The sequence below is a fragment of the Neopelma chrysocephalum genome, unplaced genomic scaffold (assembly GCF_003984885.1).
Source record: "Neopelma chrysocephalum unplaced genomic scaffold, ASM398488v2 Primary Assembly neopelma1_103b, whole genome shotgun sequence".
Lineage (NCBI taxonomy): Eukaryota > Metazoa > Chordata > Aves > Passeriformes > Pipridae > Neopelma > Neopelma chrysocephalum.
The window spans coordinates 1,475,918-1,491,772 of record NW_020897767.1 but is presented as its reverse complement, the minus strand read 5'-3'; the positions used below and the strand labels follow the sequence as shown (position 1 = coordinate 1,491,772).

General features: G+C 43.4%; 1 protein-coding gene across 10 annotated transcripts in view; it reads right to left on the bottom strand.

Moving 5' to 3' along the window:
- NEB (nebulin) overlaps positions 1-15,855 on the bottom strand; it is a 100,453-nt gene that overhangs the window by 6,183 nt on the left and 78,415 nt on the right. For 3 of the 10 annotated variants that reach the window (XM_027695939.1, XM_027695942.1, XM_027695941.1), the window contains exons 93-104: positions 15,413-15,523; positions 15,181-15,285; positions 14,361-14,465; positions 13,194-13,298; positions 12,252-12,362; positions 11,970-12,080; positions 11,253-11,366; positions 11,018-11,122; positions 10,500-10,604; positions 10,279-10,383; positions 9,401-9,493; positions 7,480-7,572 (exon numbers count right to left, since the gene is read on the bottom strand). In XM_027695939.1, the coding sequence (XP_027551740.1) occupies positions 7,480-7,572; positions 9,401-9,493; positions 10,279-10,383; positions 10,500-10,604; positions 11,018-11,122; positions 11,253-11,366; positions 11,970-12,080; positions 12,252-12,362; positions 13,194-13,298; positions 14,361-14,465; positions 15,181-15,285; positions 15,413-15,523 (1,263 nt within the window). Of the gene's footprint in view, positions 1-247; positions 341-852; positions 946-5,896; positions 5,990-7,479; positions 7,573-9,400; positions 9,494-10,278; positions 10,384-10,499; positions 10,605-11,017; positions 11,123-11,252; positions 11,367-11,969; positions 12,081-12,251; positions 12,363-13,193; positions 13,299-14,360; positions 14,466-15,180; positions 15,286-15,412; positions 15,524-15,855 lie in introns of all 10 variants that reach the window. The other 7 variants (XM_027695938.1, XM_027695945.1, XM_027695934.1 and 4 more) reach the window with 6 other exon arrangements.

The following is a 15,855-nucleotide window of genomic DNA, read 5'->3' as shown; positions in this document are numbered from 1 at the left end:
AGTTGGGGTGAGAAAGGGTTAAAAAAAATAAATAAAAAAAAAACAGAAAAACAAAATCCACTCAAAAAGGGATTTTTTTTTCCTCGGTAAAATCCTGCTTCAAACAGTGTTAAAGAGGAGCCTTTGCTTTGTGTGGGTGCCTCGGGGCAGGCTCGTATCTGGAGTTAATAAGCACAGATTGCTGAGTGTTACAGCGTGTTAAACACTTCATTCCAAGGTTTAGGAAGTGTTTTCCTGGTGGAAGTACCGAGCTAATGATCTCTTGATTGCGTTTGACTCTCTCCATCTCGGGGGTGACGGGGGTGGGGGTGGCTTTCCCTATGTTTTCCTTGTACAACACCTGTGGGAGGAGAGAAAGAGCCACAGAAAGCAACAGTGAATAAACAACCAGCTCTCCCTACACAGTTTTTTTCCCTTGGATTTAGTTTCTCACGGCCCAGGGATTTTTAAAGCAGGTCCTTTAGTAGAGTTTTGCAGCCTGGCTTTAACTCCTCAGAATAAATAGTGTAAGTAAATCATGTGAGATCTGCATCAATGAGCACTAAAAACCACATGGAGGGGCTGAGAATGTTATAAAAATTTAAATTAATTGCTTTAAAATAAATGTCAGCACTGCAGAGAAAATGAGGGGAGTTTTAAGTGTTTTTAGGATTAGAACTGGGTATTAAAAATCACTCTTAAAATCAAGGTAAACAGGAGCAAAAGTCAAGGTTTAAACCAGAGTAAGCCACGAGTAAGAAGTGGCCCCTGCTCTGAGCTGGGTCAGTGTTATTTTGGAACAAATCCACTTATTCAAAGTGTTAAGAAGTGGTTTTAGAGGGAGTTAAAGGGCAGTTTTTCTCTGGGAAGTACCGAGCTACAGATCTCCTGGTTGCGTTTGACCCTCTCCATCTCGGGGGTGACAGGGGTGGGGGTCCCCATCCCCACATTCTCTTTGTACAACACCTGCACGACAAAAAGCGTCCAAAAAAACATCATCACCACTCAAATAATCATTAAATCCATCATCTCCTGGGGAAGGGGAGCTTTTAGACCCCCCCCTGCTGCAGGGAGCTGGAAAGGCCCCTCCCTCTGCCAGGAGAAAAGCAGGACACGGGAAGTGGATGGATAAAAAAAACAACAGTAAAAAACGAAGAAGGGAGGTGGAACAGGGAGCAAAACAGTTCAAAAATATTCAGGATAATGTCAATAATTTGTAAATAATTTATAAATAACTCCATCAGTGAAGAAGTGGCGGGTCAGTAACGCTGGAAAACGGGAAGAGAGGATAAGTGGAATAAGAGTTGATTACACAGAATAAGAGTTGATTACACATGTTAAGGAGAGGAATTGCCCATTTTTGAAGGAGGTTAGGGAGTGGTGTTTGGGTGCAGTGAAAGGGGGGCTGTTCCTCCCCACGGTACCGAGCTGATGAGCTCCTGGGTGCGTTTGACTCGCTCCACCTCGGGAGGCACCGGGATGGGGGTTCCTGTTCCCAGCTCCTCCCGGTACAAAACCTGCGGGACAAAGGGCTGGTCAGGGAGGGAACAGCAACAGGCACACGGAGGGGTTGGGAAAGTGCCTCCCACACACAGTTTGGGATAAAAACCAGGGATTAAAAACTCCTCAAAACCACACAGTGAATACGGATTCCCTCCGGGAGCTGGAGCGTTGTCGCTGCTCCTGAGCCAGGCATGAAACAGGCAACAAAACACTGGGAAAGCATCAAATACAACAGAAAAACAACAAATAAACCAATTTAATTCATTCCCACCCCAGCAGGTCCTGCTGACCCCACCCCAGCACTGCCACACCCAGCCAAGGCCCACAGGAGTTTAGTTCTTGTGCATAAAGGAAGGAAAATCAGGGAAAAACCCACCACACAGAGCAAAACTTAAGGATTGTTGAGACCAAGAGAAGGAAGACAGGGTGTAATTTTTAAGAGTTAAAAAAAAAAAAAAAGGTAATCACACTCAAAAAGGTGAAATTCAATTATTAAAATGATATCATTACAAAAAGGGAACAAGAACAATGTAAGTAATAATTACAAAGGAAAAAAAAAAATCTCAAAGGACCAGGACATTATTTCTTGGGTAAGATATTACAGGGAAACAAGAATATTGATTGGTGTGTTAAAAGGTAATTTAAAATAGATTAAAAGGGATTTTTGTTTTGCTTTTCAAGGTGAAAAATACCGAGCTCAAGTTTTCCTGGTTGCGTTTGACCCTCTGGATCTCGGGGGTCACAGGGGTGGGGGTTCCCGTGCCCAGCTCCTCCTTGTACAACACCTGGGGGGCAACAGGGTCAGAGTGATAAAAAGAGAATAAAACCAACAGCAGGAACACTCCCACCAGGAGAGAGGGGCTCTGCCACGCCCTAGAGAAACAGGGATTAAAAAAGCCCTGGAATTAAAAAACTGGTTTCAAACTCTGTTACACTGATAAGACTGAAGCTGAAGGAGGGTTGATTTACACGGATATTGGGAAGGAATTCCTGGCTGGGAGGGTGGGGAGGCCCTGGCCCAGGTTGGGCAGAGAAGCTGTGGCTGCCCCTGGATCCCTGGAAGTGTCCAAGGCCAGGTTGGACGGGGCTTGGAGCAACCTGGGCTGGTGGGAGGTGTGAGGGTTGGAATTAGATGGGCTTTAATTTCCCTTCCAACCCAAACCACTCTGGGATTCAATGATTCAATGAATTCTATCAGACAGTTAAACCTGGGGAGTACTTAGAAGACTAAAGTCTGATATAAATGCCAATAAACACATTATTGTCAATATGTATTGACAATAAATTGGCAATAAATACATTATTGTCCTTTCAGCAGCAGTGAGGGAAATGTTTTCCTGACCATAAGTGAGTCATTGGAGGAGCAGGGCCTGATGCACCTTCCTGAAACCTTTCCTGTACACACACCTCAACTAAGATTTTATATATATATATTTTATATATATCTTTTATATTTATATCTATTATTACTACTCCTCTCCTGTTTTCAGTGGCACTTCCTCACCTTTCCAAACATCCCAACCCCACTGATTTTTTGCTACCAACACCCCCAGGGGAGTTCCCACCATCTGGGACTTGGGCCACTGTATCCCTGCAACAACATCCAACATTTCCCAAAGGAAAAGGCATCACATCCAACACAGAAGGAATAAAGGCAGCAATTCCACTCGATTTCCCCATCTCACCCCAGCAGAGCACACGGGAGGGAGCAGAGTCGGGTCACAGCCACGGATTTGGGGAAGGAAATAAACAGTTTAGTTTTCATATGTGGTAAAAACCAGGGAAAAAAACCCCAATAACCAAGGGTTGAAGTGATTAATAAAAGGACAAGCAGAAAATAAAAAATATGGCAAGAGAAAGATGGGAACTGGGAATCTAAAATCATTAGTGAGGGGGATCCAATCAAAACAAATTATGGAGGACAAAAATCTCAAAACACAAGGAATGGGATGTTGTTGTGTGAATTGATTACAGGGAAATACAGCAGGAGAATTTGGGTGTTAAGAGTGTTTTGAAAGAGATTAAAAGGTTTGGGGTTTTTTTTTTGCTTTTCAAGGTGAAAAATACCGAGCTCAAGTTTTCCTGGTTGCGTTTGACCCTCTGGATCTCGGGGGTCACAGGGGTGGGGGTTCCTGTGCCCAGCTCCTCCTTGTACAACACCTGGGGGGCAACAGGCAGGTCAGAGACAGGCCAGGACAAAAAAACCCCTGCATTTGGTGGAGGTAATTCTTGGGATTTTATGCCCATGAAATATACCAGAAAGCAGGAAAAATTAGGAAGGATCAACCAGTTAATAATTGTGATCAATTAAATCCAGAGGAAGGGACAGCTGGGAACGTGCATCCAACTGCTTGAAGTAGAATAATAAAAGGATTAAAGGGAAGGAATTAAGCAAATTATATAAAAAAAGTGGTTTTAAAAATGCAAAATACCTTAAACTGCAGGAAAAAAAAAATTAATGGACACCAAGCACTGAGTGTTATGATTATAGGAAAAACATTTCAAAAAATAAGTACATAAAATATAACAGAGTAATTAAAAATGTAATAGCAGAAAGAGGATGGGTTTATAAGTTAATTAGCATTAAAAAAAGCAAAAGATACCGAGCTAAAGTTCTCCTGGTTGCGTTTGACCCTCTCCATCTCAGGGGTGACAGGAACAGGGGTGCCAACCCCCAGCCCCTCCTTGTACAACACCTGGGGCAGCAAGGAAAGTAAAATCAAAGGAGAAAGGGGATAAAAAAGGAGAAAGTAGAAAAAAAAGGAGAAAGGGATAAAAAAGAGGAAAAGAGAAAAAAAAAGGAGAAGAAAAAAAAGGAGAAAGGGAAAAATAAAAAAAGAAGAAAGAAAAAAGAAAAAAAAAGGAGAAAGGGGGAAAAAAAGGAGAAAGGAAAAGGAGAAGTTAAAAAAGGAAAAGAATGAAAAGAGAGAGAAAAGCAATAATTTAATACAGGGAAATGTCAAAGTATGAAAAACGCTGTTTTTCCAGCCTTGTTCAAAGTCCAGCAAAGAACCCTCAATGAAAACAGGGGGCTGAGGTTTCATTGAGCTTTTTTTTCCCACTGGGCACAGAAATGTGGGAGTTCTAAACTACCTGGAAACCCTCCTGCAAAGGATTCCCCTACTCAAATAACAGACCTGGCACGAGCAGCTTTGGCTCCAGGGATTCCAAACCGAGGCAGCTGCAGGACCTCAGGGATGGGAAGTGCAGCAGAACATTTACCAACAGGGGCTTCTCTGAAATGGCCCCAAGACAGGACTTATTTCATGTCTGAACTGAGCCAAAATGAGCCATAAACTGCTCCAATGAAAGCAGGAATACTGAACAGAACGATGAGACAGTGGCCTTTTGACTGGGAAGTGTCAGGAGGAGAAATGATCCAGATCAATGTTCCTCCCTACAGCAATTTTTCCATCTATATGCAATTTTCATCATGTTTTCATATGCAGTGACCTGGGAATGCCACCTGGATTCCTTACAAAGACCTGGGGGTACAAGAGAACAGCCAACACAGCAGAAATTCCAACTCAAACCATTGCATGAGTCCCTAAGGAAAGGTTAAGGGTTCATTTTCCATTGCAGAGCTGAGGCTGGAGATGTTGGAAGGGTGGGCTCTGTTACTGAGGACAGTGACACCACTCACACTGCTAACGATTCCTTGGGAATTACAACAAGGCAGCACTCAACTGCTTGGATTACTGAGGTTAAAATCTCCCAGCTGGAACAACTGAGTGACAGGTTAGAGGAGGGAAAAACGAAACTATCAGGATCCTGACAGGGTGTCAGTGATTCCATAAGGGAAGGGCTGCTCCAAGGTCACCCGGGAACGGGAAGGACGGCATCAGTGGAGGAGCTGAAGGGACCTGACTGGCATTTGGAAGGGCAGGGGATGGGTTTGGCTCAGTACCGAGCTGATGTTCTCCTGGTTACGCCGCACTCGCTCCATCTCCGGCGTCACCGGGGTCGCGGTGCCCGTCCCTAAACCCTCCTTGTACAACACCTGCGAGGGACGAGACAGTGCCCACAAAAAACCCCTCAACACAGGCAAAACCACCACGTCTGACCCTTCCCTGGGTTATGCTCAGCGTTAGATCACCTCTTAATTCACTTCACACTTGATCCAGAGGCAAATATTAAGGAAGAGGCTGACGGGGGATTATTCTGTAAATAGGTGATGGGAGGGAAGAGAAGATAAAAGGTTGAGATAAACATGGGGAGAAACACCACGTTAAATCCGGTTTTGGTTCGCGTGGGAAGGTGTGAATCCCCCAAAAGCACAAACAGGTGGAATATCAATGAGTTAAGACACTGCCAGGGCAAAGCCAGGACTAAACCCCTGAGGGAGGAGGAGTGTTAGGGGGTTACAGAGCAGGATTATAACAACAGCTGTTGTTACAAGTCCCAGGGCCGGTACCGAGCTAATGTGCTCCTGCGTGCGTTTGACTCGCTCTATCTCGGGGGTCACGGGCGTGGGGGTGCCCGTGCCCAGCTCCTCCTTGTACAACACCTGCAGGACACAAGGGCACAGAGTCACAGCATCACTGAGGCTGCAAAACACTTCCAGGGTCATGGAGTTCCCCCCCGTGCCCGATGCCCCCCTTGTCCCCCAGCCCAGAGCACTGAGTGCCACGGCCAGGCCTTCCTGGGACACCTCCAGGGCTGGGCACTCCAAACCTCCCTGGGCAGCCCCTTCCAGTGCCTGACCACTCTTTCCAGGAGGAAATTCCTCCTGATGTCCAATCTGAGCCTCCCCTGGCACAGCTTGGGGCCGTTCCCTCTCCTCCTGTCCCTTGTTCCCTGGGAGCAGAGCCCGACCCCCCCCCAGCTCCCCCCTCCTGTCAGGGGGTTGCAGAGATCACAACTTCCACCAGAGCTGCACTGGGACAGAGAATTTCCCTGGGGTCACATGGAAACAGTGCCCAGTTTCTGTCCCTCACTGTCTGTACAAGCCCAGCCACGAGCTCTGCAAAGTGCTTTGACTTCAGTGTGTTCAAGCACCTCAAACACTTCAAGTATAAACATCCTCCTGACCTGAGGTTTTGCTTTTCACCTTAGTTCAGGAACTATAACAGTGTTATTTTTCAGGCACTCAGCATTTCTGGAGTCTCTTTGATGGTGTTAATCTTTTATAACCATGTTTAATCCACAAATACTTAATTGTGGGCTTCATTCCTTTTGATCTCTGTGCCTGTTTGTTTGCAACAGCACTGCTTTGCTGTGGGTTAGATCTCTAGTAAGGAGAACAACTCTAGTTGTGAGAGGAAAACTCACTACTAAGGATAACAACTGTTATCCCTCATGTTACTAAGTTTGATTTCACCTGTAATTGGTTTGATTTCCAAAAAGATTGTATTTTTTTGTGGAGGGAGTTGTACAGGAGAAACCTGGGTTGGTTTAAACCCCAACCATGTAGAAATACATGACAAATGCATTCAGGGCTCTTCCTGCAAGTACTAAAATACTTGCAACAAAACAAGGTAAGTAAAAAAAAACCAACCAGCAACTTTCACTGCTTGATATAGTTGAAACAATGAAAAAAAATACAAAAATAAAGCAATCCCAGCAAGGGAAAATGAAACTATTTAAAAGGTTGGGGAAAAAATTGAGAAAACAACTCAGTTGTGCAAAAATGAGCTGGGAAACGTTGTGGCTGTTAAAATCTACACTTAGGTAAGGGAACAGCCAGGTTTTGTTTTCCCTTATTTTGTGACTATAAAGAAGCTCCAGTTGGGTTTTTTCCACAAAGTTCTCCCTACCTGATCCATGTTTTTCAGACTGATTACAACACAACCCAGGTGATTTGTGTTCCTACTTCTGTGTTTAGAGGAGGTCACAGAATTAATGCAGGAAGTGAGCTACTATGATCGAACTCAGGGATTTAAACTCCCTGCTGCTCAACACAAGGATTTGGGAGGCTCTTCCCACCCCTAAAACCAAGAGCCAGGAGCAAAGGCTGGAGCTGTGGGAGGTGTGGAGGGGACACAGGCAGGGCCGTACCGAGCTGATGTGCTTCTGGGTCTCCTTGACGCGCTTCACCTCCGGCAGGTCGGGAATGGGGGTTCCCTTCCCAATGCTCTCCTTGTACTTGATCTGCAAAGGCACACACAGCAAAAAGGGGTTACATTGAAGCACTAAATGGATTCAATATGGATACAGAAAGAAAATTTTTCTTTCCTGAGCTCATGGAGAGTGAGAATTTAAAGGATCTCGTGGGCTTCAACCGGTAAAGGGTTCCCATCGCCTTGCCAGGAAATCTGGGACAAGGCAACTTCAGCTGCTGAGTCCCTGGGAATGGCACTGGAAAGGTTTTATAAAACCAGCTAGAACCCCATTCCATTTGGTCTTTCTACCAGTGAAAGGAGAATTTGGGCTGTGCAAGAATCCCTCGTGTTCAGCCAAGGTGAGAATCCTCACCTTGTGCTCTCTGCGTCTCTGCCTGGGCTCAGCGAGGGAAAATGCACCTCACAACAACAGAGTGAACACATTCTGCATCAACAAATTGGCTGAAATGTTAGTATTTTAGACCAAAACGACACCAGCATTCCAAAAAAGCAGAGAAGAGATTTATGAGCTTGGAAAGAGAAGGAATATGTATAATTATTCCAATTTTAGAGCGCTGCAGTTTTTGATATCATGTAAAAGCTTGACAAGAGAAGCTTCACTGAGGCTGGGGACACTTGTTGGCCCTGACAGCTCCACAGACAAGCACAAGACAGACAGAAAACTGGATCCAGAGGGTCCTGAGCAGTGGCACCAGGAGCAGCTGGACACAAGTCACCACTAAGGGACCTCCAGGTCAAAATTGGGTCACCCTCCCGGGGGACCTGGACCTGGGACAGAGGGTGACAAAGCTGGGAGGGTTGGTTGATCCACCCAAGGATTGTGCTGCACCCAGAGGGACAGGGATGGAGAAAGGGGCTGAGAGGCACCTCAGGAGGTTCCACAGAGGGGAATTCAAGGTCCTGTAACCAGGAGGAACAGCCCCGGGCTGGGGAGAACTGGCTGGGAAGCAGCTTTGCAGAGAAGGACCATGAGAACCCTCATGGCAAAGCCATCCCTCTTCAGTTTGGAGAAGATGTTCAGGGGGAACTTCTCAGTGTGTATAAAAGCCCAGTGAGAAGGAATAAAGGAGAGGGAGATGCTCTTTTTAGGAGCTCTCAGTGACAGGACAAAAAAATAAAACAAACCAAACAGAAAAACCCCAAAATCCTCCCCAGAAAAGAAAAAAAACCCAAACCAAAACAAAAGAAAAAACCCAAACAACAAAACAAACAAAGAAACAAAAAAAACCCACAAAAAACACACAAAAAAACCCCAAAAATCAAACAAGCAAGAAAAACCTAAAAAAGCAACAACCCCCAAAAACCAACAAAAAATCCTAAACAAACAAAACCAAAAAAATCAATCAAAAAAACCAACCAACCAAACAAAAAAAAAGCATCAGAAAATTCAGTCTGATCACAGTAAAACACTTTTTAACTGTGAGATGGTCAGACAGACACTGGAACAAAGTTGCCTGGAGAGGTTGTGGAATCTTCATCCTGTGAGATACTCAAAACCCAGCTCATCCAGGCAACCTCCAGACCCTGCTGGAGCAACAGATGCTCTCAACAGGTCCCTTCCAACCTAAATGATTCTTTGATTCTGTCCAAAAAACCTTTGGGGTGAGATTAAAATGCTGGCAAGAGCTCTCGTGGTTTAGAAGTGGGTTATAAGTAAGAAACTGAGTGTTAATCATTAGAAAGATGACTGTTAAAGTAAAAAGGAGAGGCAAAAACTTGAAGAAAGTCACCCTTAAGTGGGTGGGGTTATTGCCAAACCACTGTTAGCAACATGAGAAGAAAAAAAAATAGAAAAAGAAATATTATTTCAAGAGGAATTAGCAGTGGTAGAGGATTAAAAATCAATTCTTTTGTACCGAGCTGATATTATCCTGGGTTTGTTTAACTCTCTGCATCTCTGGTGTCTTTTTAATAGTGGTTCCAGTTCCAATGTCTTCTTTATACAAAATCTTAATATTTAGAATGAAGACAACAAGGTTAAGCATCCAAAACACAACATTCTTGCTCCTGAGAGAGTGAACTGGGACACAAAAGATCAGCTCCAGTCACTGCCTGTTGCCTTGCTGAAGTCTGAGCACCATTTGGGGAAAAAAAAGGGGCTGATCATTTATATTTGATGCATTTTAAGTAGAATATCATTGATATAATAAATCAAACCTATTTCAGTAGAACATCTGAGAAATCTGGGCTAGTGGAAGGTGCCCCTCCAGTGGGTGGGGAGAGATGGGCTTGAAGGTCCCTTCCAACACAAACCATTCCATAATTCTGTGATCCAAACATTTGTGGGCTGATTTTAGGATTGAAGATTGTAATTTGCTCTATTTTGTTTTCCACAAATGTTTTCCCCTTTGTTGTGTGCTTTAATAATGGTGCTGGAGGCAAAGTTCTACAGCAGACTCGAGGAACTTCACAGCAACATGGAATGGGAAACAAATCAGGCAGACAGTGCACGAGGGGCCACAGGACAAAAATGCACTTACAGGGTAACAGGACAGAAGAAAAGGAATACTAATTAATTATTAATGAATACTAATTAATTACAGGAGTGACTGTTTAACTGTATCACAGCTACGTCTGTGAAAAAGTGCAATCAGGGCACTCCACAAAAAAACAGGTGGTAAAAACACTCCATAAAACCCAACTAAATCTACTGGACCTGGAAGAGGAGAGACAAACCCAGTTACTTTATCCAGCATTAAACTGGATTTTTGGGGAGGACACAAAGTGACCCTACCGAGCTGAAGTTCTTCTGGTTCTCTTTCACCCGCAGCATCTCTGGGGTGTCTTGGACAACTGTGACTTTTCCTTTGCTGTTCTGAAGGTCTGACTGGTACTGGAGCTGTTGGAAAAGTTCAAGTAAAATGTCAAACATTGACTCTATCCCATAAACCTTTACTTGCAGAGTTTTCTTTGAAGCTGAGAAAAAAAAATAAATTTTTGTATTTGTGTACTTACTATGCTGAAGTTCTTCTGGTTCTCCCGGACTCGCTGCATTTCTGGGGTGTCTGCCACAGGCACATAGTGTGACATGCTCTTCTCTGCCTCTTCCTTGTATTTTTTCTGACAGAAAATCCCAAATATATTAAAACAGAAACCACAGAAACAGTGATAAGCTGGCATTATTTATTGCTGCATAACGCCCATCGTTATGAAGATGTGAGTACTCCTCTGCCTGCTGTAAACTGAGATTATGCCTCTGTGTAATTAATTTAAATATTAGGTTATTAAGGAGTGGAAAATTAAGCTAAATCCACACAGAAAAGAATTAGCTTTGGTATTGCAGAGTATTATACAGCATTAAAATCAATTAATTTGATTATTGAAACGGAATTTCAGAGTAAGATGCCACATCACAGCTCTAGAGAGATTGGCTTCCTGGTGTAACCTGAAAGGTGTCAGAGGTGGTTATTTAGGTGCCCAAATTAGTATTTTGTGGCCAATGAACAGTGATTAAGTCGCTTCACTCGAGATACCTGGCTGGAAAGGTTCTTGACCTGGTGGGCATGAATAATCTCTGGAGTATCAACAACACTGGTGTAGTTGGCTTTCTCCATTTCTGCCAATTGTTTGTATTTGATCTGTCGGGCAAAGCTCAGGTTTAGGTGCCTCAATCATCTCTGCACAACAACTTGCACTGGGTTTAAGCACAAAGAACTGAGGTTTCCTTTAAGAAGAGCCCAGGTGACAGCTCGGGGTCCCCCCACACACCTGGCTGGCGATGTCCGTGGCGTTCTTGGCCCGCACGAAATCCGGGGTCTCCAGGGCCAGCTCTGTCAGGCCTTTGCCTCGGATTTCTAACTCCAAGGCTTTTTTGTACTCTTTCTGCAGAGGAAGACAGGGAATAGATCATGGCAATGGGAAGGAAACACCTTCAGCAACTTCAGTTTCATGAGCACAGCTCAGAACAGGAATACTACCAATATCAGCTCACAGTTCAATCCAGTCACTTCAGGGTGCACTTCATGACTTAGACCTTGGTTTAGGCCCTTGACTGATTTAGGCAATGCACAAATGACCTAAGTGAGTCCCTGGACTGATCTGACTATTGATCCCAGCCCCTGTTTCCCTCCTGAATTCCCAGCAGTGACTGCAAAGCCACAAAAGAGCTCCCGTTTTGATCCTTAGTCACCCACCCATGTTCTTTTTATCACTCTACTCAGGAGTTTCTAGGGAATGACAAAGTTCATTCCTCCCTCAGTGGGAGGGTAGATTTAGATGGGATATTGGGAAGGAATTCCTGGCTGGGAGGGTGGGGAGGCCCTGGCACAGGTTGCCCAGAGAAGCTGTGGCTGCCCCTGGATCCCTGGAAGTGTCCAAGGCCAGGCTGGACAGGGTTTGGAGCTGATCTAGTGGAAGTTATTCCTTTCCATGGCAGCTGGAGGATGTTCCATCCACTCAGGAATTTTCCAAAGAGCTCTGACGTACCTCATTGAGGATTTGAGTTGCATTCTTGGCTCTCAACATCTCTGGAGTCTCCTCCAGGGCTGTCAGTCCTTTCCCCTTGACACCTTCCTCCAGATCCTTCTTGTATTCTTTCTGCAGGAGAAGAAGGAAAAAACCTGCAAATCCAGGCTAAAGGGAGCCCTGCACTCTACCACTTAACAATATATAAATAAATAATGATAAAAAATAATAATAATCAAAAGAATTAAAGTAAAAAGAATCACAAAACAAGAAAGAGGGAATAAAGCACAGAGTTGTTGGTACCTCACTGGCTATTTTGGTTGCATATTTGACGTGTAACAGGGATGGTGTGACCTCCAGGCCAGTCAGGTTCCTGCCCTTCATGGACTCCTCAAAGTCCTTCTTGTATTCTTTCTAATGAGAGCAAGAAGGGAAAAAAAAAAAAAGGTAAAATAGCAAATGTTTATCACAGCATTTTTAATGATGTGAAAAACTACTGGGAGGATGGAGCAGGGATTGGCATTAATGACACTATTTGAGGGCACCTAAAGCAATAAATCCTATTTTCACTGAGGGTTATGAAACAGCTCATTGCTTTTCAATGGAAATATGACCAGATCCTGCCTTTATTTTTTTATTTTTCTACTTATTTGTCTGTGCAGAGAAAATACTTAAAGGAATCACTCCAACACAATGACTTATATGGCCCTATAAAGGTATTTTTCAGCATGTCCGAGCCTCCATCTGTGCCAGAACAAGATTATACTTCAAATAAACCCAACAAAACTGCTCAGGGAAATGGAGTGACAGGTCTGGGGCAGCAGAGACACACAGGGAATAAAGGGCTTCCTCAAAAATGGAGTTTTGAGGTGAAAAAATAACCAGGGCACTTTCTGTGGGCTGTGATAACCAAGACACACTGTATTTGTGTTGTAAAGTTTAAGGGAGATGTATTTCATGCTCCATTTCTTACTCAAAGACTTGTTTAAGCTTCCTTTACTGAGAGCTTCTTGCTAAAAAAACAACAGATAAAACCCACTTTGCTGTGACACAGGAAAGCTTCAGGAATTTCCACTGTTGCATTTCATAACCAGTGTAAAGAAATCTGATGTAGCTGTAATTTTTCAGTCTCTCAGCATGCACAGGACACAGGTATAACTGCCTATTAAATCTCTATTAAGGTTTAACTATAAAAAATAAATTGTAGGATTTTTTTTTGACCATCAGTACTGATTTTGACTGTACCTCGCTCTGCATGAGCTGGGACTCCTTTGCTGTCAGGTATGTTGGAGTCTCAAAGTCCAACATGGGTTTTCCTTTTTCCTTCTCATACTTTTCCTTGTATTTCACCTGAGAAGAAAAGACAGAAAGTCACTCTCCTAAATAATCCAAGATCCAATCATTGACTAATATCTGCTCACTGACAACAGTTCTGTGATAAAAAATGAATGTTTAATACTGTTTACCTTCCTGAAAACTCTATTATTGACCATCAAATGTCAAATTTGGTGCCCAGGAAGGAAAACGTGCACAAAGATGAAGATATTCTTCCTATAAATTACATTACCCAGCCCTTAGGGCATCAACTGTTGAATGAGATGTTACTGAGTCAGAGCCTAATCCCAAAAAGTAGTGGCTTAAAATTTAATTTTAACCATTTTCTTACAGTCCTTTGTTATGTGGCCTTTTTGCTCTTCCATGCCTTGAAAATCCCTGGAATTGTCCAAGGCCAGGTTGGAGCAACCTGGGCTAGTGGAAGGTGTCCCTGCCCATGGCAGGGGGTGGCACTGGATGGGCTTTGAGGTCCCTTCCAACTCAAAAAATCCTGGAATTCCATTCCATGCCATAATCACGGTCCTTTGTGTCCTACCAGCAATTTTCCTCTTGCTCTACAGCCAATAAATACTTGGAATAGAGAGGATTAGAGACCAAATCAGAGTATGAATTTCTCTGGAATGATTCACCATTTTATTCCAGAGGGGAAAACCAGACACATTTAATAGTTGTTTGGGTTAAAACAATTTTGGATGCAGAAAAGGAATGGCAGAGGTCTCCTTGCACTTGAATAATTAAAGTAGTTGAAAATACAACTGTGAGCAACAACCCTGATTCCTTCAGTTTCCAGTTTTTCTGTGATTTCCAGGTCATTTTTCTATAGGAAAATCCCCCTGATAAATGTATTATACACTGTAAAAAAATCCATGCACAGCAGGGGTGAGGAGCTGAGACTGACTGTGGAATGAAGGTATTTTATCTGTATATTTTATATATTCTACTTATAAAAGTGCAGATATTTGTCACGGGGCAGAGCTGGTAAAGCAGAGAGAGATTGTTAGAGACTGGAGAGAATTTCCTGGGAGGATTTCAGGGATGGATATTTTTGGGATAAGGACAAACACACGACCAACTTACATGGCTCTGGAGTTCTGAGGCCTCCCTGAGATGAACCTGCTCAAGATTATCTGGCACCACATGGTAGTGACCCTTACTCTTCTCATATTGCTTCTTGTACTGGTACTGAAGGGAAGGTGTCAAAAATCATCTCAATAAAAAAAAAAAGCCCTCAGAAAATTTACTTCTCAGGTCCAATCAAAGCAACACTTCAATGGAACATCAAAGAGAAATTAGAAATACAAGAAGCAAAACCAAAAGCAAGAAGTTTAGAAGTGATTTTGGAAACTGGGAGTTAAAGCTGTGGGTTATTTTTTTCTTTTTGGTTTGTAACAAAGATTTTGTCAAAACCGTTAAAAAAAAGAAAAAGGAAAGAGAAAACACAGCAGATACAAGAAAAGGCTGTACCAAGATACAATGGCTTTTTGCCTTTTCTCAGTAAAATTCTCAATTATTTTGTTAGGCATAATTATGGAGGTTTATAACGGGGATATTAAACAAACATGAAAAGATAAAAAAAACCAGAAAAAATTAAAGAGTTTAAATATATTAATCAGTAAAGAAAAAAAAAAGGCATTTGTTAGTGTGGTGCAACCAGTTAAAGTGGGATTAAAGAATCAATCCACTAAAAATTATCAGAGGATTTGAAAGATTTCCCTTCCCAGAGGACAGAAGTGGTGAAGCTGCTGGTTAACGAGGAACTAATAATTAGGAGGTGGAGGAAGAGATCACTACCAGGTGACGTCCCATGGGAACAACACGGGGAGGAGCTGTTACAGGAGGAGTTAGCAGAGGGAATTCCCTGTGGGATTGGGAATTAGGGGTGAGTTCAGGGTCTTACAGCACTGGCGAGCTGGCTCGTGCTCAGCACGTGGTTCATGAGCAGCGACTGCGACATGTCCGTGACGGGCTTGTGGAGCTTCTTCAGGTCAGCTTTGTACTTCACCTGCACGTCAGGGGGGACAAAACACCTCAGGAAACTGGGCTGGGGGGTGTTTTAGCAACACCAAGGAGGTTTTTGGGAAAGAAATCTGAACTTCCCCCCTCAGGGAAAAGCACAACACTCCCCGTACCTCACTGGCCATGTTGTGGGCGTCCTTCATGGTCTTGTAGATTTTGGCCTCCTTTAGGTCATACTTTGGCTTCTTACCCAACTCTTTGGAAAAGTTCTCCTTGTATTTCACCTAAATGGAAACAACCAGGGGTTACAACTGCTCTTGAGGACTCGCTTGTTTGGTGCAGAAGGCAAAGAGGCTCTGCTTCAATGGGGCTGCTGGGGAGAAGAACAGAAATGTAATTATCTGAAGGCACCCAATGGAACAAAGGTTCTATCAAAGAAAACCTGACATGGAAAGAAAATCTGCATCTGTATTTACAAAATACCACTTGAATGAAAAACTGCATCTCCTCAGTGTAAAAAAAAAAAAAATAAAAATAGAAGAGCCAAGAGAATTGTGGTGCCAAAATACATCCAAATCCTGGCCCTTGGACAGGAAGAATTTTTCACTTGATGGGA